At 52.7% G+C, this 27,363-nt stretch overlaps 1 protein-coding gene across 1 annotated transcript; it reads left to right on the plus strand.

Moving 5' to 3' along the window:
* Nucleotides 1-27,363, plus strand: OLFML2A (olfactomedin like 2A). The gene is made up of 8 exons (XM_081067048.1): nt 1-146; nt 8,304-8,567; nt 13,831-13,938; nt 15,753-15,962; nt 17,817-18,060; nt 20,228-20,470; nt 21,533-21,718; nt 23,301-27,363. Exons 1-8 carry the CDS (start codon nt 51-53, stop codon nt 23,903-23,905), a joined length of 1,956 nt encoding a protein of 651 aa, XP_080923174.1. The 5' UTR covers nt 1-50; the 3' UTR covers nt 23,906-27,363.

The following is a 27,363-nucleotide window of genomic DNA, read 5'->3' on the forward strand; positions in this document are numbered from 1 at the left end:
CTTCCCAGCGTTTGCGCCTGGCTGTCGGTCCCCATCGTGCCCGTCCCGCCATGACCGCGGCCACCCTACAGCCCCGGGCCGGGTGGCTGAGCCTGCTCCTGCCGCTGCTGCTGCTCCGCGTCGGCCCTGTGCGCGCCGACAGTAAGGTACTCTCGGCCCTCGGACCCGGGAGCAGCTCCGCGGGGAGCCCGGCGCGAGGGGGCGCTATGGCTGGGGGTGCGCGGGGTCGGGAGCGAAGGACCAGGAGAGGGTAAAGCGGTCATCGAGCTTCACACGGAAGCCGCTGGAGTCAGGACCCGGGGAGAGAAGCGCGCGAGGAAAGAAGCGCCGGAGATGGTAGTGGTGCTTGAGACCCGGAGCCTGAGGAAGGGGCGCTGGGACCCAGTCCAGCACGGCATGGAGGTCAGCCCTGAAACCCAGGGCCAGAGAGAGGGGGCAATGAAAGGTTGGAGGGGGAGCGGACAGAAGATGCTGTCCCCAGCCGAGGGAAGGGATTCCCAGGAGCGCTGGGCAGAGGCAGCCTGGAGATCTAGCTCAATTTCCGTGGAAGGCTGATCCACGTGAGGGACCCTTGGGTAACTGCTACCCAGCGACTCCCAGGTTTGCAGCAGCCCCTGGCCTAAGGCTTTCAAGCCATGCTTGCGACCCAGAGTCCTTCCCCAATGAACCCAGCTGGACTGGCCACTTGCCTGCCAGGGATCTGATGCACCCTCTGGAGGTCACCATCTCTCCAGAAATGACCTGAGCTGTTTTCAGTTGTGGCTAAAAGGATCTGCTCTGGTGTCTAGCAGACCTGGGTTCAAATCCCACCTCCACCTCTCAGCTGAGCGACCTCTGGTCTTTACCTCTCTGAGCCTCCATTTCCTCTCTTGTAAACACGGGAACAGTAATAGTTCCCGCACCTTGCACTGATGATCCCTAGATTTGTGAAATTGTGCCTGGAAAATGTTTAGCACCTCACCTGGCACCCGGTAGGTACCCAACAAATGGTACTGTGATTATGAAATCTCACCATAGGGAACCCGGAAGGGGGTGATATCCAGAATGTAGAGAAAGTAAACACTTAAGGGTCAGTCAGTCATTTCCAGAACCCTTCAGGGGGTTCTGGAAATGACCCAGTGAGGATGAGAACTGGACTGAGGTTATAGTGAGGGACAGGAAGGAGGTAGGGCCCTGCTCATGGAGCATAAGAGCAAAGGAGTGATTTCTCTTGATGTCTCTCCAGCCTCTTTCCTGGGTAGCAGGTGAGGCTGACCTAGAAGGTAAAGGGCAGAAGCCACTGACCGCATGGTAAGTATATGAGCAGTGGACACTGGCAGACCCTCAGCCTGAAGATTCAGCTCAGGGTATGAAAACAAGTGGGCCGCAGTCCTGACCATTTGCTACAGTCCTGACAAGAAGGGAATGAGTATCATTCCCATTTTACAGATGGGAAAACTCAGGTGTATAGAGAGGCAGCTGACTGATGAATCAAAAACCTAAGTCTGGCGCTTTGTTGTTTTTTGGCTGTGTGACTTAACAAGTCACTGCCTGTCTCTGGGCTTCAGTTTCCCCATTTGAAAAACAATGTCTTCCCATCTTCCTTTCCATATAGGGCCATCTAGGATTCCCTGACATGGCTCAGGTATGGGAACCAGTGAGCAGAACCACCACCACCACCCCCATAACCCGATCATTGTTTTGCCCCTCTGACGTCCCCAGCTGTGAGGACTATTAGTCTTGGGCATCCTCTGAGCATATAGAGGGCTGTAGAGCTTGTGGGGGAGGGCTAGCATTCAAAACAAAGCAAAGACAAAGAAAACCCAACACCCTGTTTATGTAGTGAGTCAGCCAAACACTTGCTAGGTTGGGGGTGTGTGTGTGTGTGTTTAGTTGTCCCAGGGCAAGCTGGGGCTGGTGGGGTGGGGAGACACATCCTCGAATGTGGAGGATGAAACAGCTGGGGGAATCAGCACAGCCCTCCCCCAGACACCACCCACCCCACACTGCTTCTGCCAGCTGGGAAAAATAAAAATCAAGTAATGGGTGAATTTACTCCGCATTCCTCAGCACAGCCGGACTCCTGCTGGCTCTGCAGAAAGAGCTGTTTTCATTATCACCTTCTCCCTCCTGCATAACAATCCTCCTTCCTCTCCAAGCCTGTCTGTCCTATTTTCCTGAGTTGGGGGGAGCCCTTGGGAGAGGGGCTCTAATGGGTTAAGCTGGCCCCTCCTCAGGCTTCCTGCTCCTAGGAGGCCCAGCCTCCTCTGCTGCCCAGTACTTTCTGGGGTGCAGTGGCAGCTTAACCCCAGCGCTCACCACAGAACTCGGTGGTCTTGGCCAGCTCCTCTCTCAGCGTGTTAATTTCGTGTTTATAGCAAGGTCTTTCCGAAACAGGATTTGTACTTTCCATGTAAGGAAGTGCTTTGTCCAGCTTGGGGAATGAGAGAGGGAGTTCACAGCTTCTCTGGCATTTCTGAGGGGCTGCCCAGCATGGAGGTTGGGAGGGACAGACAGGTAACCACATGAAACCTAGGCATGGCACCAGAGACCTCTGGGAACCTGCTTTTTGTTCTGTGTCCTTGGAATGTGGCTGAGAATTACCCATCTCTACCTCCGTTTCCCCTATCTGTGAAAGGACTGCTGGCGTCTACATGCATTCATGTGAGGGAAGGGGGTCTTTGGTCAGCCCTACTTTTGACCAGGGCGCAAGGACAGGGAAGAAGCCAAGACTTAAGGGAACTGGGCCAGGGGAGCAGAAGGCGCTGGCGTAAGCAAGAAGTGGTGTCCCAGGCTGGATCAGATGTTCCAGGCCAGGCTGGCCCCGGGGGCTTAGGTGTTGCTGTGCCTCTGATCCGGGAGTTTCCGCCTGTGGGTGTAATTGGAAACAGGATCCGGAGCAGGCAAGGGGTGCAGAGTGATGGAGTCCTCCTGCACGTGGAGAGTCTCTCCACAGGGAAGGTATTCCCCAACGTTCCCATTGGCTGGCACACCCAGGACAAAGCCCTGAGAAACATCCTGCGTGCCAACCCCCATGCCCAGCACTTTAGGATCTTATACAACCCTCCTGCCAACACTCTGAGGCTTCAGTGGGCCCTCCCCATTTGACAGACATGAACACTGAGGGGCAAAAGAGGAAGGGTGGGGATTCTCAAATATCATGGACAGGAAGCTTGAGGAGTTTGGAGAATCCTGGGGTTCCAGGATTCTCCGCCTTTAGTGGGCATCGAGGTGACCTGGGGAGCCTCAGAGTCTGACTCTCGGGGTGTAGAGCTGGGCCAAGGCACCTGCATTTTCCAAGTGCTCCCCAGGTAATTCTGAGGCGCATCCTCTAGCTGAGAACTCATGGAGGTGACGGAGCCATGGAGGTTTGTAGAGCAAGAGAGTGACAGATCACCAAAGAGGAGCCTTTGGAAGATTAATTCAGCAGAGAGGAGGCCGCTGTGTTGTCCAGGTAGCAGTTAATGCGGACTGAACTCGAGCTGTAGCCACGGAGTGGAGAGCAAGGGAGAGAGATGGGAAATAACTTCAGAGGAAGAATCGGAAGAGCATGACTGATGGGTTGTCCAGAGTAACGAGAGTCAGATCTGGGGTGGCCAGGAGGGTAGACAGACACAGGTGTAAGAGAAGATGCCAGGTCCAGTTATGGGTGGATTGAGTGCAGGCATCCAGGAGGAGGTGTCCAGCTGGCAGTAGGCAGTAAGGGAGGACTTTGTCTGCAGGAGGACATGGAAACTGCCTCTCAGTGAGTCTGGGCTGGCCATGAGAGGAGAGGGTAGACTCAGCCTCAAGGTGACATAATTTGAACCTGTTCCATTTCTAGAACATTTCGTAGCTTCAGTCTGTTTCTTCCCAATTCTGACCAGATTTATCCATCTCTCTTCAGAAAAATCTCAAGTACGTCTTCTCGCCATCTCATTGTGGGATTTCCTTGCAAATACCTAGAGACCTTTTTAAACACCATCCACCCACACTTCTGGGGGCTTTGGCAGCAGTGTGTGCTCAGCGAGGCAGCAGGGAGAGATGGGGAGCTGAGGCAGGGACTTTCCTGCTTGGCAGCAACTCCAGCCCTCATGCCGAGGGCAGGGTGGGCCAGGCCCAGTGGGAGCCCCGGTCCTATGCTCCCCCACAGCCCAACCCAGGGCCCCCTTCTCTGTCCCTGCTGGTGGAGAGGCCCTTGCCTGGTGACTATGGGTGGTCACGGGAGGAAAAACATGTAAACCAAATCCTGTTTGGAGTCAGGCTGTGCTGTGTGACCCTGGGCAAGCCCCTAGTCTTCTCTGGTGCTCAGATGTCTCCTCTCTCCTTGTGGAGAGAGCAAAGAAAGGTAGAAAACGATGTGCAAGAGTGAGGGAGGGTTGTCGGCAGCGACTTGAATAGCAAGTGCCATTCAGAGAGCAGTTACTCTGTGCCAGGCTTGGTGCCAGGCACTCTGCATATATTGACTCATTTCAGCCTCAGGACAAGTGTACGGGGAAAGGACTGTTGTCCTCCCCATTTTACAGGGCAGGAAGCTGAGGCTCACGGGGGTCAAGGCCAGGCAGGGAGATATGGGAGCTGGGATTTGAGTCCAGGCTTGGCTCCTCACCATGTCATTCTGCCTCCTCCAATCGAAGCACCACAGGACGTAGTATTCACGGGAGATAGGGCCCTGCTGGGGCTCCTGGCAGCTGGGGTTGGGAGTGGAGGCCGTGTTCCAACTTCTGGCCGCCCCCATCAGGACATAGCACCTCATCTGAGGAGGGAAGGAATGTTGCAGTCTGATGCGGAGGCTGCTGCTGGTGGGAGAGGGTGTTGGGACGATGGGTGGGTACCAGGAGGAGGCCTCTCTGGCCTGGCCACCAGAACACACCCGTCTCCACCCACTGGGCTCTTAGCCCCACCTGGGGGAGTGGGTGGAGGCGGCTCGAGGTCCCAGCAGAGCTGGAAAGGAGGCCCAGGAGTCTCGCAGAGAAGGCAGGCTTCAGGCATTAGTGATCTAAGGAATGAATGTGCAGGACCCCCAGCATGGTAGTCAGTGTTCCCGGGCAGGGGAGCAGTGCCCCGCAGTGCCCACAATACACTTTGTGAAGCTTCCACGGCTAGCTGTCCCCTTCCCCACCTTCCTTGTCCCACTGGGGCCCTTAAACAAGTCGTTTGATGGCTCCAAGGGTCAGTTTCCTCATCTGTAGGACCCTGCTAAGACTATCTACCGATGCACCCATGTGGAGAAAAACAATCGACAAAACAACCCCCTTTGAGGATTATTGGTGATAGTAATAACTGCTACAATATATGGACTGCAGTGTGTGCTCCTGGTGCTGGACTCAGCGTATTCCTGGTCTTCCATCGTTCAGTCCTCACACAGCCCTTTGTTGGGTAGGCACTAGTCGTACCCTCATTTTACAGATGAGGAGATGGAGGCACAGAGAGGTGAAGTCATCCACCCAAGAGCACACAGCTGTTGGTGGCCCATGGCTGTGTTCCTAACCACGGCCCTACACTTCCCCAGCGTTCAGTGAGTTCTCAATAAATATCTCCGCCCTGGACTCTGCATCTCAGGCTTCCCTCCTCCACCATCTGCCCACAAAGCTGCTGAGTGAACTTCTCATGATGCTGATTTAACCCTGGCTCCCCGATTAAAACCCTTCCATGACACCCCAATATGTTCAGGAAGAAGCCAAGATCTTCAGGCTGCTTTTAGGCCTTCCACGAGCCCAGCCTGACACCCCCAGCCTTACTTCCAATACCCCAGGCGCCCTGCAAGCACCAGCCAGAGTGAACCTCCTCTGAGGCCCTTGCTTGTCTTTGCATAACTGATTTGCTCTCCCTGGAATGCCCTGCTTCTCCTTAAAGATGTCCCCCCACGGATGCCCTCCAAGCAAAATTCATGGGTGTCTTTCTCTGTGCTCTCAAAGTTCACTATGCCTGCTTCTCCCATGGCTGAAAAAGTCAAGAACGTACCTTGATCTATTTCTTCTTCACCTCTGCCTATCACCCAGAGTCTGACAGAGGCCAGGGGCTCAAATAGATGTCTGAGGGCTGGGAGCAGACATGGAGTCCTACAGCCCTTCCCCACAGGGCTCGGAGATACTCATGGGTTGTGGGCTTGGCAGAAAGCCCCGAACTCAGTTGTGTCTTGGTAGCTTCAGCGACAGCTGACTAGCCATGAGGCCTGGGATGTTTTTTGTTGACTGAGCCATGAAGAGCTATCTCCCAAGATTCTGGAGCTCGGGGTGGGCGGGCTGAGCCAGCTAGGGGTATGGCTAGTTGGGGCTCCCAGAGCCCAGCAGGTGTGTTAGGGCAAGGCAGGCTGCAGGCTATGACAGAGCCTGGCACCTGTCACTGATCTCCCTGAGCTGACTCCTAAAGGCACAAAGTCCTGCTGCCCCCCGTGACCAGTGACCACAGCTACATACTTGGGTATGTGGCTCCCAGGATGGGATTGAAGGAAAAATGGGGCGGGGGGGTAACCACTAAATGGAGCTCGCATTATTTCATTTGATTCTCACCACAGGAAGCTGGATATGGAGAGTCATCCATTTTACCAGAGGAATGAAACTCAGAGAGGTTATGTTACCTGTTTAAGGTCACACAGCGGCACAGACCAGTGCTTTTGATCCAAAATCAGGGCCACAGCCTGATCTTCCCAGTCAAAGTTGTGTGACCTTGGACACGTGATTTCACCTCTAGGAGCCTCTCTTTCTTTCACTGTATTAATAAGACATTCTCACTATGTGCTAGGCTCTGTTCTTTACCTGTATGAATTCATTTAATCTTCACAACAATTCCACAAGGCAGGAGCCCATTTTACAAACGAGGAAATAGGCACAGAAAGGTTCTTAGCCCTGTGCTCTCGCGTGTCTGCAAAATGCAGGCTCATTTATCCAATATCTATTTACAGAGCTCCTACTACAGGCCAGGCAGGTACTGTTCTGGGGATATAGGAGGGAATGAGAAAATCCCTGCCTCTAATGGTGCCTTCAGTAGAGGGGAGAAAAACATAAGTGAACACAGATATAATATTTCAGATGGTTATAGGTGCAATAAAGAAAAACAAAGCCAGTAGATAAGGGGACAGAGAATAATGGGAGGTGGATGGCCTGGGAAGGCTTCTTGGAGGAGGTGATGTATAAGGGATGTGAGACACTAAGTCAAGGGAATTGTGGGGATAAGGGTTTCAGGATGAGGGCACCACATCGGCAAAGGCCCTGAGGCTGGAGTGGAGGGAAGGAAAGGGTGGCAAGAGAAAGGGTTGAGGGGAGGGTGTCAACTCACATAGGCCTTGAAGGCCATGGTAAGAACTTTGGAGATAACAATACCCCCTCCCCAAACACAGGTATTATTAAGGGGTGTGATGTATGTGAAACCTTGGATGTAGTAAGTGCCCAGTAAAAGGTCTCCATTCATATTTTTTACTATTATGGTAAAATACACATAACATAAAATCTACCATTTTAACTACTTTAAAATATACGATTCAGTAGCATTTAGTATATTCACAATGTTGTGTAATCATCACTCCAAAAGGAAACCCCAGACGCACCAAGCAGTCACTCCCCATTCCTTCCTCCCGCTAAATCCTGGCAACCGTTGATCTGCTTTCTGTCTCTATGGATTTGCCTATTCTGGGTATTAATATAAATGGAATCATACAATATGTAGCCTTTCATGTCTGTCTTCTTTCATTTCGCGTCATGTTTTCAAGGTTCGTTCGTGTTGTAGCATATCTAGTACTTCGTTCCTTTTTATAGCTGAATAATATTCCATTGTATGGAAGTACCATATTTTGTTTGCATCCATACATCAGTTGATGGATATTTGGGGTGTTTCCACCTTGTGGCCATTGTGAATCGTGCTGTGAACATTTATGTACAAGTCTTTGAATAACTGTCTTTAATTATTTTGGGGATATACCTAGAAGTGGAATTATTGGGTCATATGGTAATTTAAAACATTGTGTCCCTACTTTACGTTTTAGTTTTCAATTACAGTTGACATTCAATGTTATATTAGTTTCAGGTGTACAGCATAGTGGTTAGCCATTATATAACGTACAAAGTGATTCCACCCAGTAAGCCTAGTACCCTCCTGACACCGTGCTGGTAATTCTAAGTTAACTTATTGAAGAATAGCCAAATTGTTTTCCACAGCAGTCATTAATAGTTTATTTGCTATTATTATTATAAGGCCCCTATTTCCTTGTAAGGGCTGCTTGGCCTCTACCGGTACTCCCAGAGGCCAGGGAGGCTGGATTCTGCTACCTGTCCCCTCTTCTCCTCCTCTTCTTCTCTGTACCCCTTCCCCCAGCACTGGCCTGTGGCTCCCACAAACCCCTCTTGCAGGTGTTCGGTGACGTGGACCAGGTGCGGATGACCTCGGAGGGCTCCGATTGCCGCTGCAAGTGCATCATGCGACCGCTGAGCAAGGACGCCTGCAGCCGCGTGCGCAGCGGGCGGCCACGAGTGGAGGATTTCTACACCGTGGAGACCGTGAGCTCAGGGACCGACTGCCGCTGCTCCTGCACGGCGCCGCCCTCCTCGCTCAACCCCTGCGAGAACGAGTGGAAGATGGAGAAACTCAAGAAGCAGGCACCCGAGCTCCTCAAGGTAGACTTTCTGGATTGATAGTGGGGATGGGAACACCTCCCGCGTGGGTACCTAGCATGGGCTGGCTCCAGCTGTCCTTACGGTGAAAAGTCCACACACTCTAAAACAGGTGCTGTTATCATCCCCTTTCACAGTGAGGACACAGGCTTCCTGCCCAAGACCATGAGGCCAGTAAATGATGGAGGCACTGTCCTTTGGCTAGTTTACCTGAATGGCACTCACCCTTACCATCTAGTCCAGTGTCCTGTATTTCACCTAAACCAGTTCATCTGTTGGCACCTCTATATAGTATTTAAATTGTTTTTTTAATTTTGTGGCATTTTAATGTTTGTGGTTTTTTAAAGATTTTTTTTTTATTGGGGAATATTGGGAAACACTGTGTTTCTCCAGGGTCCATCAGCTCCAAGTAGTTGTCCTTCAATCTAGTTGTGGAGGGCGCAGCTCAGCTCCAGGTCCAGTCACTGTTTTCAACCTTTAGTTGCAGGGGGCGCAGCCCATCATCCCATGCGGGAATCGAACTGGCTACCTTGTTGTTGGGAACTCGCACTCTAACTAACTGAGCCATCCGGCCCCTCTTAATGTTTTTAATTAGTAAGATTCCCCATATTCAAGTGCCACCTGCATGCCAGATGTTGTGCTAAGTTCTTTTTGCAGATTATTTTCCCTAAATTCTTAAACCATTCTGCGAAATACGGAATCTGTCCTCATTTTATAGGCAAGAAAACTGAGGTCTGGAGACGTTAGGTCACTGGCCCAAGCTCTCACATAATGACATGCTTTTTCATATACCATACTTTCGTGTGAATTTTGTCGTTGCACCTCCCCCCAGCACCATAGGCAGATTAGAAAGAAGCACCACCCCTGAGAGACACATGGCTTGGATAGACATGTGCATGCTGGATGGCAGTCCCCACAGCCAGCCAGGTACCTCTGTGCCATTCATACCATGCTCAATTCAGTCCTTGGTGCGGCTGGGATTTGAACCCAGGTCCTACTGTTTCCAAAGCCTCTGTTCTAAACCACCTTGCTGTCCTGTTTTCCTTTTTGTAATGGACCAGATAATTTGGCCCTTTTAAGACTACCTTTTTCTTTTATAATTTCTCCCGAACATGTGGGTGTCTGTTCTGCCTTTTTGGTGGCGAGGACTGGGAAGTTGACTGAGCTGTTACCCTACATGTGAGCCAACAAGGTCGCTTGCCAGTTTCATGAATGCCCGCAGAAGACACAGCCTCCCTGGTCAGAGACAAAGGAATTTATCATGCATAGCAGCCAGAGGATCTGCGTTTTCTTGCCTTGACTCTCCCACCCCAGTTCCCATTGGGTGATACAGTGAGGGCCAGAGAATACCTGCACACACAACCGGGTGTTTTTCAAGAGAGGACTCTCAACTTAGAGGATCCAAATCTTTTATAATGGATACTGAGTACACCTTCCGTGCTCTGGAAGGAAACACTGTCTCTATGTTCCAAGGCTGCACATTGTACAAGATGGCCTGGAACAAAGACAGCTAGTGCCTCTGTATGCAAGACATGCAGAAAAGTAAGAGATCTGGGCCGGCCCGGTGGCTCAGGCGGTTGGAGCTCCGTGCTCCTAACTCCGAAGGCTGCCGGTTCGATTCCCACATGGGCCAGTGGGCTCTCAACCACAAGGTTGTCAGTTGAACTCCTTGAGTCCCATAAGGGATGGTGGGCTGCGCCCCCTGCAACTAGCAAAAGGCAACTGGACCTGGAGCTGAGCTGCGCCCTCCACAACTAAGACTGAAAGGACAACAACTTGACTTGGGAAAAAAAAGTCCTGGAAATACACACTGTTCCCCAATAAAGTCCTGTTCTCCTTCCCCAATAAAAAAATCTTCAAAAAAAAAAAAAAAAGAAAGAAAAGCAAGAGATCTGAACTACTCGACATGAAGATACACAAAACCTTTTCATAAAAGCTAGATAACTTCGTCCTTGCCACAACCGTTCGAAGAGGTTACTTGTAGTCTCAGTTTTACTTGTGAAGGAATCTAAGGCCCAGAGAGGGACTGTGACTTACCTAAGATCACACAGCAAGAAATTGGCAGCACTAATATTTGAATTCAGGAATTCTTTGCTGTGTTCCCTTGCCAGGGTAGGGATCCCTGGGGAAGCTCTCTTAGCCAGGAGCCTATTGTCCCTTAGGCCTTTTTGGTGCACCACAGCTATGGGGGGGCTTTCATTTAGCCTTAAAGGGCTGAAATGGGGTGGTGGTGGGATTGACCCACCAGGTAGGGTTGTAGGGGGTGGGGTTGATACCCTAGGAGCTGGGGTGCATACTCGAGGGGTACCCATAGAACCCCAAGAGGAGAAAGGGGCAGAGGTGGTATGAGATAGGCGGTATGAGGCCTTTCCCATTTGGCTTGGCTCCCCAGCTCTGTGGGCAGCCCTCCAGGAGAGGAGGTTAGAGGAAGCCTCGGAGGGAGGGAGATATGACTACCCTAACCCTTCTCCTCAAACTAGGAACTCCAGTTGTGATTTGGCCTTAGTTGCATGACCCCAAGTAGGAAGGAAGGGATTCTGGATTCCCTTTCTTGGGGAGGTTGGTTGTAGGTGGGTACCTCTCACCTCTTTGCTCCCTTCCCTTCTGGACATGAGCTATTCATAGCCCCATGCTTGAGGAATCTCGTCTTGTGGGGACACAGCTCCTGACCCCCACAACAGCAGTGTAATCAGTGCTGGGTAGAGGAATGTCCAAGGAACCATGGGAACCCAGAGGAAGAGGGAACATTAGAGCAGGGCTTTGAGGGATGTGTAGGAGTGCCTCAGGCAGAGCAGAAAGGAGAGCATTCTGGGTGACAGCAAGTGGAGTGGCTGTGGCACAGGATGCCGGCCTGCCCTCTCTCTGCTAGCTGCCAATGTCTCTAACACAGTGCTTCTCAAACTACCTATGGTGAAAGACCAGTTGTTTAATCTATCAAGAACCAATACTTTTGTAAAATAGTCTAAAAATGAATTCTTAGAAAAATGAAACAAAAACAGACATGCACAATACAAGTCCAGTGTTTGACTATGAGAGTCAACAGATTAAAAAAATTCTCTTTCAAATGGCTCTAAAAGTCTGTGAAAGCCTACTCTCACCTTTTGTAATGATTTTATCATCGACTGGTAAGGAGCAGTTTGGACTGACACTGGTCCACAGACCACACTTCGAGCAGCACGGCTCGAACACACCATGTCTCTTCTCACCGCCATCTCTTTGCAGAAGCTGTTCCCTTGGCCTAGAATGCCTTTCTCCTGCCACCTTTGCTCCCTTAGAGCTCAGCTCAAACCAGACTTCTACCCTGGCAGACTTTACGAGTCCACACCCACTCCCAGACAAGGTCACACGTCGTCGTGAATGACCTGGGCACCTGCATGGTGCCGTCTGTGTTCCCCAGCCCGGGCACCTCTCTGTTGCTCTCTGCTCTCCTTGCCAGCCTGTGAGGGACCATGAAGCCTCGTTTCTGTCTTACTTACCACTGTCCTTAGTGCCTGGCCCGGAGTAAATATTTGCTGAGACTGAAGAGGGTAGCAGGGGCAGATCAAGGAGGGCACAAATGCCAAGCTCAGGAGATGAGAAGCCACACATGGGCAGAGGGGAGCCACAGGAAGTAGAGAGACCCATGGTCAAAGCCATGCTTTGGGAAGCCAGTTTTGGTGGCCATAAGGTTGGCAGAGTGAAGCCGGAGGGATCCCATTTAGCCCCCCACCTCCCCTTATGTAGTCATTATTGCTAATATTCGTGAAGCCCTTGCTGTGTGCCCACTCTGTGCTGAGCCCTGCCCAGAGATTACTGCTCCTAACCACAACCCTATTGCCCCATTTCACAGAGAAGGAAACTGAGGCACAGGAGAATCTATGTGCATGGTTCTCAAATTGCTCCACAGAGCCCTGCAGGGACTGTGCAACCTGAGACCTGAGCAAGATTGTAGGGGAACAGTGAAGACTCAAGGCCCTACCCGTGCTTCCCTCAGAGCCCCCCACCCCCTTTTTCTGCTTTAGAGATTAACATCTACTCAGAGAAAAGCTCTCTGGCTGGAAACAGCTTGAACCCCCGTGGGAGAGTGGGAGTAAAACTGTTTTGGAAACGAGGCCAGAGCCAGACAGGAGCACTGGCCTGCTCAGGCCCTGAGAATCACTGCAGGGCTGGGGTTGGGGCCATGCTGGAGGGTGGGCTGGAGGAACTGCCCTGCCCGAGAAGCCAGGGGAAGCTGATTTCCCAACCAGCCCCTTGTGCCAAGGTGTTCCTGACACTCTCGCTGGCATCCTAGCCATCTGGAGGGAAACGTCATATCCTGATGTGCGACAGAGAGGGGAAGAGGGCGCTAGAGAGAAGAGCCCTGAGCTGGGCAAGGGAGACCCAGTATTTGCCACTGACCTGTTGTGCAAGCCCCTCCCCCTTTCTTGTCCTCTCTTTCCCCACCTGAACACAAGACAGAAGCAGTCAAGCACGATAGGGAAGAGGTTTGGGTTTAACCAAACCAGGTTCTGCTCCTGGCTCCACCACTGAACAGCTGGGTGGCCTTGGGCAAGTAACTTCACTTCTCTAAACTGTAGCTTACCAGTCTGTATAATGAAGATAAAAATTGTCTAAACCTTGTCTTCGGTTGGGTCCCTAGAGGCAGACCCTGAAGCGAGTGATTCCTGTGCAGGTGATTTATTACAGAAGTGCTCCCAGGGGAAACTGATACGGAACTAGGAGACATGGGGGCAGGAAGGGAAGGAAGACCAGCAGGGCTGTGGGCTCAGGCCAAGTGCCAGCGTCAGCCCCCGCGGACACTGGAGTGTGAATGACAGCTCAGTTGTCCCACTGGGGCTGGCTTTTAGATGCCCACACCAGTCAGACATTGCCTAAGGGCCACCCAGGAGTACATACATTCCCGGGCACTTTGAGGACAAAGTGACTCTTTGAAGAGAGTCACAGATGCCGGCTGTTATAGGGAGGCACGTGGAAGCCAGGGGTGGGCACGAGAAGCAGTAGGAAGGACCCCAGGGGGTGTGGATGGAGCACCTCTGGTGTCCACGACACACCTCGTAAGGTTGTTGAGAGAATTAAGTAGCTCATTAAAGCCGCGAGTAGTGTGCCTGCCACGCGGTAAGTGCTCAAAACACGGACTGTTGTTTTTCTTGTGATTATTAACGGGCTGGGTCTAGTGGGTGCTGAGGGCGCACGCAGGCCATTCTGAGGCTCTGGGGTTCTGGGGATTGGCACCCTTCGTGCTGTGCCCTGTGCCCTGCCCTTTCCCTAACCTCACCCTCCCCCGCAGCTGCAGTCGGTGGTGGATCTCCTGGAGGGCGCCTTGTACAGCATGGACCTGATGAAAGTGCATGCCTACGTCCACAAGGTGGCCTCCCAGATGAACACGCTGGAAGAGGTAAGGGCAGAGCTGGAGCCAGAGGCCAGGCTGGTAGAGTGCTGGGGGCCAAGGGCAGTGTCCGACGGAGCCTGGGTAATTCTGTCTTGACCCTGGTGGCTGTTGAAAGCTGGACTCGAGCGGGGAGCTGGGAGAGGGAGCTGCAGTCCATAGGTTCCAGACAGTGAGGAAGGGCTCTGACTGGGGCTTGAGGGCCCGCAGGAAGCCAGAAGGCTGGGTGGAGAAACTGAGTCACCTGTTGGTTTTTATGAAGGTGGGGGGGGGGGGGCTGGAACTTGCAGGTGCCTTCTGTTCACCGAAACCAGGACCCACATTGCACAGCGCCGGGGCCACCATTCACACAAATACCACGTGAGTGGTGCCAGCATGGCGCAGGACTGGCCAACCCACGGGGGCCAGGCTCGAGGCAGCGTGGCTGTCCTAGTACCCACCTAGAGTGGAGGCAGAGGTGCTGAGTGTCTTCTCCTGGTCAGGGCAACTGTGCTGGAGGGCTGGGCAGGCAACCAGGACTGTCCCCCAAGGACAGAGACAGAGGTGGCTGAGCACAGGGATCCAGGCGGCAGGTTTGAGGTTTGCATCTCTGCTGGCACCGCCTGGCCTCCGCCTGTTTCCTGTATCCGGCCTCTGCTGGGCTGCTGGGAGCCTGGGACATGCAGCTGCCAGGAGCGGGCGTGGGGGTCTTCCTTTCTCAGCTTCCTTTTCAGAGGGAGGGGGCCCCTGGGCATCCTGTGACCCAGGGTGGGAGATTAACCCTTTATTAACCCCAAAGTTGGGGTCACAGAGGCTTTAATTATTCAGAAAGCATTTGGCGAGTATCTATGTACCAGGCCAGTGCCAGCATGGCAGAAAGGTAATAATTGTTGAATTCCTACTGTGCACCAGTATTTCTTGTGCACCCAGTACATGCCAGGCTCTCCTGTTGCCGGCTCTGCAGTTATCCTCTGACCTTTCCTTTTGCAATCTTAGGAAATGTTAACTCACTTCACGTAACTATGAGCCAGACGATCTGGAGGGTACATCTGCTGGACCGCGGAATCTGTGGAAATCAGAAATTATTTCCACAGCCACAAAGAAATGATTTTAAAAATTATCTTCTGTTTTGCATTATCTGTGTTTTGCTTGCTGTGTTTCACTACGTGATAATTCCATGAGTTAAAAAAGGGTGGGTTTTTTTTTTTTGCTAACCTGGGAGGAGGTAGAGAGAACAGGCTCACCCGGGAGGAGCTGCCGCCCTTGCTCTCTTCCCTCACAGCAGACGTTCTTAACCACAGGCGATTTTGCTCCCCAGGGGACAGTTGGCAGTATTTGGAGACGTTATTGGTTGTCACAATTTGGGGAGGTGAGCGGTGGATGCTACTGGCTCCTAGTGGGCAGAAGCCAGGGAGGCTGCTAACCGTCCTATTGATACCGTGCACAGGACGCCCCACAACACAGCCCTCTGGCTACTGTCGGTAATGCCGAGGCTGAGAGACCTGCTTGTCCGACCTCTGTCTTCCCTGTGATCTACTTTAGAGTGCACTTCCTTGTTCCTTAGCCCTTCCGGGCCTCACAGACACCCTGATATTTCGTTGTTGTGATGATCAAGTCCCTCCTTGTACAGGCAAGGATACTGCAGCTCATTCACTTTTTAAGTAAAAAATTCGTCACTACAGGGTCTCTTAGCAGCATGCTGTATTCCACCCGTGCTCACTGGTGGCCCTGCCCACAGCCCTAGGCCCTGCTCAGGAGAAGGGGCAGCAGAGCCGGATGGCAGAAGCTGGGGGTGGGGAGGTGGTCAGAGGAGGCTGGAAAGACCTCCGGTCCCGCTCCCACAGAGCATCAAGGCCAACCTGAGCCAGGAGAACAAGGTGATGAGGGAGAGCGTGCGCCACTTCAGCGAGCAGCTGAAGCACTATGAGAACCAGTCGGCCATCATGATGAGCATCAAGAAGGAGCTCTCCAGCCTGGGCCTCCAGCTGCTGCAGAAGAATGCAGCCACAGCCCCTGCTGCTCCCCCAGCCTCCGGCTCTGGTAGCAAGGCTCAGGTGAGGTGGTCGCTCTGACTTTCAGGCCAGAAGGTGGGTGGGCTGGGGAGCTCGGTGTGCCAGGACTTCAGTCCTTAGGCCAGCTGGGTGGGACTGGGGGCTATAGGACAGGACGAGGCCTGGCACAGCTGGAGAGTCCATGGCAGGGCAGGGGGCACTGTGCTGTAAGCACAGTTGGGAGGGTGAGCTAGGAACAGACATGGGGATCCAGTTGAGGGGTCTGTTCCCTGAGCCAGGCGTTGGGCAGAATTCTCATTCCCAAGGGAACAGGGTTGTAGAGCTGACCCTGCCTGCCTGGCCCCGGGAGACCAGCTCTGCTGCAGCAAACCACTGCTAACCTCCCCTGCTGTGGTCGGACCCCTGCTCTAGGGCAGACAGGCAATGCCTCAGGGAGCCCTGCAGAATAACACCACTTTCCCCAGCTCAACCTGGAGTGGAGAACTGCAGCAAACCCCCAGACATTCCATGTTCCAGCTCAGAGCACAAAGTGAGCGGAGGTTTTGTCACCAGGCAGAGACCCCCTGACATAACACACCTTTGTGCAAATTTGACAAAGGCTCTCCTCTGAGCAGACAAATTACAGAAAAGGCTCTCCCTCTGCGCAGATAAATTAGAAAGAGGTGCCCGCCCCCTTCGGGTGGACAAATTGTACAAAGGCTCCTTCCTATGAGACACACACCAGGGTGTGTGGCTTGGCAAATGGGACAAGACTAGAGTTCAGCCCTATTCGTGCCCTTTGGCCAGTCACCTGCATGCAGGACACCACCCGCCACAGCGGCCTTGGTTTTTGGTGAGTCGGGGATGAGGGAGCTGATGTCGTAGAATCCTGCTCTGCACCTGACTGGTTCACAGACTCTACCTCGGTTCATCCCATACCACCTACAAGGAGGAGTGCTCACCGCCCATTTGGCACATGCGGTAATGTGGAGTGAGGTCATACAAGCAAAGCGTGTCTGCGTTGGGACCAGAACCCAGTGTGTGTGCCTGCCAAACCCATGCTCTTCGTCTCCACCCCTCAGCCTCAGTTGCTGACATTCTGATGATGGGGCTATTTGCGTCCGCAGCTGGGGCCGCCTAGATGCCGACAACGCGTGGAGGAAGCCTGGTGCCTTGGCCCCAGAGCTGGCTTCCTGCTCATTCTCATGCCAGTTCCACAGGCACAAATGAATCACATAGAGGCCTAAATACTGTACTTGCTGTATCTCCTGGAGATTCTGTCTAACAGTGGTTGACGTCACAGGCCCTGTGTTCTTGTGCCAAACCAGCATCGGAGACATTTAAAAGAAGTGACAATAACAAAATTCACAAAACGTTAGAAACTGCATTCCCTAAGGGCAATGCCCTGGTGACCAGCCATCCTCGTTGTCCCAGTCAGCCTGGGACCGAAGGGTTTCCCAGGATGCAGGACTTGCAGTGCTAAAACTGGGAACGTTCCGGGCACACTGGGGTGAGCTGGTCACCCTGCCTCGGGGCCTGAGAACCTCTTCTCTGCCCAAAAACAAAGACCAAGGAGGGAGAAAAACAGAGAGGAGAAGCTGAACCTTCCCTAATAGTCAACCTCCCATTTTAGCCAAACCCTGTGGGAATGTACAGGGTTAGGAAATGAAACAGGAATCTCACCAATCTGACTGGCCTTCAAACCAGCAAGGGAGCCAGAAAGCTAAGTGGGGAAACGAGGCACGCCCCAGCCGTGGATGTAGCCGCTAAGGGAGGAAAGCGCTGACTTCATGAGCACCTGGGATGTAGGGCCTGGGGCAACGTGAGCATTTCCAGCCCCCACGTGCCAGCCTCCATGGCCCCCCACAACATCCCTTCTAACCAGCCCCCAAGTCTGACACTTCCCTTCTCTCCCAGGACACAGCTGGAGGGAAAGGCAAAGACAGCAACAAGTATGGCAGCGTGCAGAAGAGCTTTGTAGACAGGGCCCTCCCTAAAGCTCCTAAGGAGAAGCTGCTGAAGGTGGAGAAGGTGAGGAAGGAGGGCGGCCAGGGCCGATTCCCCCAGCCCACAGCCAAGCCTCGGGCCCTGGCCCAGCAGCAGGCCGTGATCCGGGGCATCACCTACTACAAGGCAGGCCGGAAGGAGGCTCCCGAGGCTGGTGAGTTGGGGAAGGGATTGGAACCTTGGGGAGTGGGGCCTCCCAGATGGATGGCCACACCCTAAGGATCCCCCACAGGGATCCAGGGTCATCTCTCTAGTCAGATAGCCCCAGATTTCAGCTCCACTGGTTACCTGTTGGTGCCCTTGGCTCATGTACACACTGGGACAATACTCCCTTGTGGGGTTGTTGGGGATGAAATGACATAATCAACATGATGGCCCAATCAGGTCCTTTCCAGTGTTCACAGCCATCTCCACCCTCACTGAACTTTTCCTCCTTGATTCAAAGATTTGTTGAAGGTCCACTGTGTACTTGCCATACCTCCCAGAGCTCACAATCTAGTGGGAAAAGCTATACTCATGAGCAGGCAGCTGCCATAGGTGGGGCGGCAGAGTGCAGGGGCCGCAGCCAGGCCAGGGTTCTGGGACGTAACGTGGCGCCATTTCCAGATTGGCCTTGGAATGGATGGCCTCTCCAGCACCTCCCACTTCTTACCTCCCCAAACAAGAGCCCATGGACACCTATCAGCCCCCTCCTGGATCACGGTAAAGGGCTGCAAAGTAATTAACTGAGAAATGAGACAAAGTTCCAAGAGTACCCAAATTTCTGGGCCAACTCCAAGAGTATGGCTACTGATTCTTCCTCTGAGACCCTCCCCAGATGCCCGCTTTCCATCAGTGTCCCTGAGAAGTGTCCCAAGCCTGCTCCCCCTTCTGAGTCCTCTGACTACCTCTTCCTGTGAGGCCCTCTGCCCAGCCCACGTCCAAGGGGACTGGGCAGTGGAATTGTAAGGGACCTGTCTCCTTCCAGAGCCCCCTCAATTCTTGGCCTCGGAGCTCAGGGGCCTCTTCCCCCAGCCCCTGCTGCCAGCTCCTGACCCTGAGTCCTGGCAGCTCAGCCTGACCACAGCACAGAGCCTCTGACCCCTGGCTGGGACACTGCCCAAGAACAGCTGCAGGCATCTGACTCTGCCAGTGAGACCCGTGGGAACAAGCCCCCTGCCCTGACAGGCTGCTGAAGCCAGGCCTTCCCCCCCCTCACCCGACCAGAGGGTGTGCCCCCATTCCTGAGATACTCCAGAGGCTGCCCCACAGCAGGGCCTCGCTAAACCTTTGTGCAAAGAGGAAGCCTAGCAGGGAGAGAACAGGAAGAAATCCAGTCACTGTCATGGAGTCAAGGGGCCTTGGTGTACCCCTGGGAGCCACCCCATCACTGTAACAACAGCAGCATTCCTTTGTCGCTGCCATCACAATTCTCTGAGTACTTTCACATGGCGCTGCACTTGATCCAGGTGAAGAAACAAGCTCATAAAGGTGAAGGGACTGGTTCCAGGTTTCAGAGAGTTGGTGGAGCTAGAACCCAGGTCAGCAGGCTGCAGAGCCCACCTTAGACCCCTTCATGTCTCTGTCCCTGGAACTGAGGAGTCTTTGTCCCTTGCTGTGTGCCATTAAGTCTTTCTGCTTTCCCTACCCAGACACCATCCATCCCAGCCCAAAGAAGTATGTGGGTCAGGGATGACCCAAATGGCCTCAAACCTGGCCCCATGGATGCTGAAAAAGTCCTGTCAGCAAAGCCCGTGCCAGCAGGGTTGGGGGAGGGGTGCCAAGAAAGCCGAGAGATGGGAGGTGAGGGGACAGAGAGAGAAACAGACACCTGCGTCTGGAAGTAACGGGATGCTGGCTGTACCTGCCCCTCCCTGCTTAAAATGTCAAATACTACGTGAGAGAAACTAGGGGCAGGTTCCAGGGGAGAGGAATAGGAGAAAGTCTGTAAAATGGGAGAAAGGTTTCTGTATCCTGGAATTGAATCAGAAAATGGAAGAGTTGGTACAAGGTGTTTGACACCTAGGAGGGAAAGGGGTCTCATATTTGGCACCTCATATTTGCCAGAACCTGCAAAGGTTTTTATATATTTTCCTCTAATCAACACAACAGCCTAATGCAGTGGGCCTCAGGACTCTCATTTCACAGAAGGGGGAGTTGAGGCCCGCTGAGGCAGGGGATTTGGCCGAGGCCACTCACGCAGGGGGCTCAGAGCTGGTTTGCTGACCTGAAGCCCCCTTTTCCAGGCTTTTCACTCCCCAGGGCCCCAGAGCTGAGAGTCCAGTGGGCCTGGGGAGAAACAGGTGCTGATGGGATGTGAGCTCCGGGTCTTCTCTCCACAGACAACACCCTCAAGAGCACTTCCTGGCTGGAACAGCTGCCACCCAGAGTGGAGGGCAGGCCACCTGAACTCAACTCGGCGGAGCGAGAGGAGGATGGGCCCAGGGCCTCAGAGGCAGCGGACTTAGCCCCTGGAACCCCCTCCTCGAGTCCAGCCCCCTCTCCAACCCCCACCCCCACCACCAGTCCCCTGCCCACCCAGCCCAGAAGTCCCCAGCCTTCACGCCCAGAAGTCCCCAGCCAAGGTAAGCCTCACAAGGAGATAACGACCCTTGCCTAAATAGCCTCAGTTTGGATTAGGTAGGCCATGCTGTCACAACAGCCCATTTTACAGACCGTAGACCAAATCCAGCCTGCAGCTTGTTTTTGTACAGCCCTCAAGCTGTTTTTACATTTTTAAAGGGTTGTAAAAAAAAAAAAAAAAAAAGGAAAAAAAGAACATGGGGGGAAAGTATGTGGTCTGTTTACTGTCTGATCCTTTACAGAAAAAGTTTGATGACATGTACAGTGAAACAGGTAGTATGTTCAACAAATTCTTCTTCAAAAGTCACCTAGAACCCCATCAAAACCAACAACTATTTGCACTCCTTTACTTCCTCTGCCCCTGTTTCTATGTCCCCGTTTGTGGTTTTGCCCTGTGCCTTTCAGTACAAATCCTCAAGCCCATGCTTCTGAAGGGCGTCTTGGCTGCCCATGATTGCAGGCCTTTCAGCCATCCCCTACTTTGGTCCGAGCACACTCCATTTCTAGGAATCTTTCCTAAGGATCCATCAGCCATATAGACAACAGCTGCAGCTTAACTGGTTTCCTCGCAGCCTATTTCTAATGTCAGAAAACTGGAAATAACCTAAAGGTCTAGCAGTGAGGGGACTGGTTAAATAAATTCAAGGGCACAGCTGTCTGGTGGCCTTGTAGAATCTTGAAATCACATCATTAAAAAGCCATTTAATGGTATGAGAAATTGCTGAGTGGAGGGGAAAAACAGGATACATAAAACTATATTCAGAAGAACCAGGGTTTTTTAAAGTATGTCTGCATGACTATACATGCAAAGAAAAAAGGAAGGAAATACAACATGTTTAAAAAAATGTCTTTAAATAATGAATTTTGAATGATTTTTATTTTCTCCATGTTCCTTTTCTGAATGTTCTGTGTTTTTTACAATGATCAGACATTGTTTTGATCATGAGGGAAGAAAAAACAAAAGGCTGCAAGCAAAACCTTAGGAGTGGTTTAAGTTAGACCCAGATAGGGTTCCTAGGCCTGTGGGTCTAGGTACTAAATGCTGCACCCCTCGCTGCCCACAGGCAGAGAGGCCAGCTGTGAGGGCACCCTCCGGGCCGTGGACCCTCCTGTGAAGCACCACAGCTATGGGCGCCATGAGGGAGCCTGGATGAAGGACCCTACCACGCGGGATGACAGGATCTACGTCACCAACTACTACTATGGAAACAGCCTTGTGGAGTTCCGCAACCTGGAAAACTTCAAGCAAGGTCTGGGACCTTGGAGATGGGAAGGGGGCAGGGTGGGTGGCCTGGGGGGGGGGGTCCCCCATGGAGACTTGGCCCTCCTCGCCTTGCAGTTTCCTGTAGTCCACTCTTCCTCAGCCTAGCCTCGCTGCAAATAGTCAGGCACCCTAACAGGGGGAGTCTGGGGCCATCCCGTATGTGCTTGCACTGAGCCAGGAACTGGAATGCCCCAGCAAACAAGATGGACGCAGTCCTGCCCTCATAACTTACTGTCAAGGGAAACAATACTTAAGAGTTTCCCACTGGTGATTATTATGTGTTAATCACCCTGTATGAGTCAGCTCATGTTATCTTCGTAATTCCAGGAGGTGAGGGTTATCACCGTTTTACAGGTGAGCATGGCCCCAGGCCTTAGAGGAGCTGCAGGTCTGGGCAGGGAAGGCTAGAACTGTGGTTATCAGATCTGGGGGTGCTGGGGGGAAGGGGTCATTTAGACGTGACCCACCCTCCAGAAACAAGGCACAGTCTTGTGTGGGAGGCAGAGACTGAAAGAAACAATTTCAATACAGTGTTAGAGGGAGAGCTTAGGGAGCTGTGGGAAGCCAGCTGGGAGATGGGGGAAGACTTCCCAGAGAAGGGGATGCTGGGCTGATCCCCGGAGGAAGAAGGCTCCTGCAGACGGGAGAGGGAAAGGTGTTCCAGGCAGAAGTCCCAGTGTGTGCAAAGACCTGGCAATGAGAGGAAACATGGTGGCACAGAAGGGAGGTGAGGGAGTAGAATGAGACAGTCGGCTGAGGCAGGCCTGGGGAGCCACATGACAGAGTTTGGACTCACCCTAAGAGCTGTGGGGTCACAGGTGGAACAGCTAGAGCCTTCCTCTGCCAGAGCATGTGGATCGGGTCCCTGCCTCCGGCAGCTCACAGGCTGGCATAGAGGAAGCCAGTGAAAAGAGCCAGGACAAAGGGTATGAGCGGCCAGAGGAGAGGCCCTCACTCAAGCTGGGGAGGTCAGAGAAGGCTTCCTGGAGGAGGTAACATTGGCTGAGGGTTCTGAAAGATAAGGAGGCATCCCCCAGGCAGGTAAGATGGGGAATGGCAGTACAGACTGAAGGAACAGCCTGAGACAAAGCACAGGGCCTGGTGTCCTGTTTCTAAATCCTGGCTGTGCCATTCCATCACTGGGTGACCTGGAACCCTCTGAGCCTGCTTCCTCCTCAGCCCGGGGCCAGGTGCTAGGCATGCGGCGTACCCGCTGTAAAGCTTTCTTAGCACCCAGAGGAATAATCATCCTTTCACTTGCAGAGCACTGTGCCAATTGCTTCACGTGCACTGACCTACTTCATCCTCCCAACAGCACCCTTAAAGGTAGAGATAGGAAAGCCCATTTACCATATGGGCACACTGAGGCTCCTAGAGATGACCAACGTCCCTTGCCTAAATAGCCTCAGTTTGCATCAGGCAGGTCATGCTGTCACATTACAAATGGGATCATCAAGTCCCTGGTCTGTCTGACAAGATGATTGGCGCAGCTGTGGCCTCGCTGGTCCCTGGGTGGGCCGGGCGTGGCCGGGCAGGCTGCGGTGTGACGAGCCACCCTCCCCACGCAGGCCGCTGGAGTAACATGTACAAGCTGCCCTACAACTGGATCGGCACGGGCCACGTGGTGTACCAGGGCGCCTTCTACTACAACCGCGCCTTCACCAAGAACATCATCAAGTACGACCTGCGCCAGCGCTTTGTGGCCTCCTGGGCGCTGCTGCCCGACGCCGTGTACGAGGACACCACGCCCTGGAAGTGGCGCGGCCACTCGGACATCGACTTCGCCGTGGACGAGAGCGGCCTGTGGGTCATCTACCCCGCGGTGGATGACCGCGACGGGGCCCAGCCCGAGGTGATCGTGCTGAGCCGCCTGGACCCCGGCGACCTCTCCGTGCACCGCGAGACCACGTGGAAGACGCGGCTGCGGCGGAACTCGTACGGGAACTGCTTCCTGGTGTGCGGCGTCCTGTACGCCGTGGACACGTACAACCAGCGGGAGGGCCAGGTGGCCTACGCGTTCGACACGCACACGGGCACCGACGCCCGCCCGCAGCTGCCCTTCCTCAATGAGCACGCCTACACCACGCAGATCGACTACAACCCCAAGGAGCGGGTGCTGTACGCCTGGGACAACGGCCACCAGCTCACCTACACCCTGCACTTTGTGGTCTGAGCGGGACGCCCTCATAGGAGAAGGGGGCAGTGGCTCCCCACAGGGACTGCATCAGCAAATATTTATCGGGGGGCCAGGTCCGCGGCCAGGTGCCAGGCACGTGGCGGACCCGGTGTAAAGCTTCCTTAGCACCCAGTCGAATAATCAGTCGTCCTTTCACTTGCAGAGCACTGTGCCAAGAGCTTCATATGCACTGACCCACTTCATCTTCCCAAGAGCACCCTTACAGGTAGAGATAGGTAAGCCCATTTAACAGATGGGCACACTGAGGCTCCGAGAGACGACGTCCCTAGCTTAAACAGCCTCAGTTTGGATCAGGCAGGTCATGCTGTCACAAGAGCCCTGTTTCACACAGACTTGACCGTGCTGTCCTCTACCTCCAGCCTTCTCTTTTCTCCCCTAGTTTCTCTTGTTCTCTCCCAGGGCTACTCAAGATCAGAGGCCTTTGGGACGAACGGTGGGTGGAGGCCAGGCTCTGTTGCACAGGCCCCGTTCTGGCTGAGCTGTTGGTGGCCCTGGGCTTCAGGCTCCTTGGCTAATGTCCTTGCTCCTTGCCTTTGGCCAGCCCTCCCACCCTACCCTACCCGCTGTCCAACCACATTCCAAACCTCCACGGTCACCCAGCCACTGAACAGAAACCACACCCCGAGAAAAAATACCGGCCCCCATTCCAAGTTCCCCCTCCCTCTGTACTCGTTTTTGTTTTCTCTTTTTCATCAGGGCCATCATTTGTTTCTGCAGCAGCAGCTGAGGAGGCTGCAGGCAGCTGCCTGCCAGCAGCGACTCTACCAGGGTGGGGAGCTGGGCCTGGCCCCGAGGCTCCTCTCCACCCAGCAGTGCTGGCTTTGGGCACATACCCAGGCTATGGGACTACTCCCCAACCCCTCCCAGAGTCTTGGGGCCTGGGGTCCACCTTGTCCTTTCTCTCTGGGCCTTTGAACCCACAACCTATACGCACTCAGGGATACCTTCAGGTCTGCCATGAGCAAGGCCCTAGGCCCGAGGCCAAGGTGAGGCCAGGATGAAGCAGGTTCCCTCTTCCTTGTCAGTCTGACCTGGTCATTTGGTGGGATGGCCCAGCAGCCTGGCGGGCCAGGATCAGAGCAGGTGGGTCCAGGGGAGGCATTGGACCTTCTGGTTGCTGGAAACAGCCAGAGGGCTTTTCCTGGCATCAGAGGTATCAGTGCCAGGGCTGCCTGAGTCCAGGACTCGGGGCTGAGGCTGCACAGGTGGGCCCCCTCACCTGCACTGCTGATGGCTCCCCGGAGCCGCAGACCCAGGCAGCCCAGAGAACAAGACCTTCAAGCCTGCTTCACATCTGCTTTGGACAGTATTTTTACAGCTGGGAAGAAGTTCTCCAGTCCCACTTCGTTTCACCGAAGGAGAAAGGCCCAGAAAAGTTTAGAAAGTGGCTTGGGGCACGCTGGGAACATGACACAGGTGATCTCCTTTGTCTGGATCCTTTATTCTCCTGGCATAGAGGCAGCTCTTGCTGGGAAGACAGTCGACTTCCCAGCACCCAAGCCATCCCAACACGTCTGAAGGGTATTTACTGCTGATCCCTACACAACGTCCAGACCCTGCTCCCCTCACTCTGTCCCCATGCCAGCTCCCGGATGTCTGTATATTTGAATACCCAGCTGCCACGTTAGGAAATTTAGCTACATACCTAAGAGCCTGAGGAAATGCATTTGGTGCAGAATGTGTTTCTTTGTATTGTCAGGTGATTTTTGTATTGTCAGGTGATGTTTTGTTTAAGCTGTAACTCACCCCTGAAATCAAGGGGAATGATGACGCCCAGCCAAGGAAATTCTGACTCATAGTGGTGGACTCCCCCACCCACCCAGCCACCGGCTCCGCTCACAGGCTCTTCAGGGGGCTGCGTTTCCCTTGACCCTGGGTGTGGGTATTACAAGACTGTCTTTCATGATATCACAGCCCAACCATGTGAGAAGCATTCAGGCTCCTCCTTCTCCATTAGTCTGAAAAAAAGGGAAATTTAGAATGGACCGATTTTGAAAAAGGACAAGCAAAATTGTTTTCTGGGGGAGATGATGCTGGCTGCAGCCTCTAAACATTCACGAAGCCCCTTCTGTCTTCAGACCCTTGTATGTGGTTATGTGGTAGGCACAGTTATTTTCCTTATTTTACAGATAGTCAAACTGCAGCACAAAGAAGTTAAGGCATTTGTCATGTAGGCAGGTAAGTGGAGGGCCAGGTTTCAAAATCAGGCATGCCATGTGCATATTCTTGCATCTTCATAACAATGGGAGGTATATGCTATGAATGTGCCCATTTTATAGATGAGGAAACTGAGGTGAGGGATTTACCCAAGGTCACAGAGCAGCTTAGTCTGTGGCAGAGTCAGGATTTCAGGACTGGTCGGTACATGTTTTTTGCCAACTCAGTGCCACTCTAGTGGCAGTTCCAGAAATGGTAACTATTGCTTTTATACAGTGTGGCCAGGCCACAGACTGCATCCTCATAGGAGACCCAGGAAGGAGGTTGGGGTCAGCTTGTAAAGAGCCTTGAATGCCAAGCCAAGGAATTACTGCTTTCAGTCACATTTGGAAGGAAGTTGAGTATATATTAATAGAGAAAAGAAAATTCTAAGACAATTGGATTTATACCAAAGCCCCAAACTAACTGTTTTTAGGAATCTTGTAATCAGTTATGTTTTCTGCTTTGCTTTGGCCTCTGGGAAGCTCAAAGTCAAATTTGAGATTATTTTTTAACAATTGTACTGAGTCTCCTACAGGACTCTAGTTTCATTCTAGCTTTCTGCTTTTATCTTTACTCTGATCTCTATTTTTAGTCTACTGTATTTTATCTATTTTTGTAAGTTGCCACAATTCCTTTTTTTGCAACAAGGTGGCATATACCTAAATAAATACAGGATCTAAAGCTTAATTTAAAAGTCTTGGCTAAATGCTATGGTCTGCATCCTTATCACAACACAGACACTTAATAACTTTAAAAAAATATTTAGTTTTTTTTAATATGAGAATTGGCCTTATTGTTATACTGTTGCTGGAAACTGATCTGAATAGTAAACTAGGGCAGAGAATCCAAGTCAGGCTGAAAACCAGATCCCTGCCGGTGGAAAGGAGAAGGGAGCCATTCCCAAGGTGTTCAGACCTTACCTTGCAGCCCCACCTTCTTGTGCTGGCTGCAGAGGACTGTTTACACTTGCTCCTGGATCAGCGAATGTGGGGCTGAGGGAGAGGTAAGAACTGAAAGAAATGCTTTCCTGGGAAAAAGAGTATCATGGCTTTGGGGCAGGGGACCTTGAGCCTCACTTTGCCCCATGTTTCCCAAACTTGAGTCATTCACTTATGGACTTGGTGATTTTTGTTACTCCCCTTTACCATCTGTTAGCAAAAACAAAAATTTTAAAAAATGTGTTTAATTTCTTAAAGGAAGTATATTACAACAGTAAAAAGAAAGCCAGTGACCAC

This window comes from Rhinolophus hipposideros (genome assembly GCF_964194185.1).
Source record: "Rhinolophus hipposideros genome assembly, chromosome: 11".
NCBI classification, from domain to species: Eukaryota; Metazoa; Chordata; class Mammalia; order Chiroptera; family Rhinolophidae; genus Rhinolophus; species Rhinolophus hipposideros.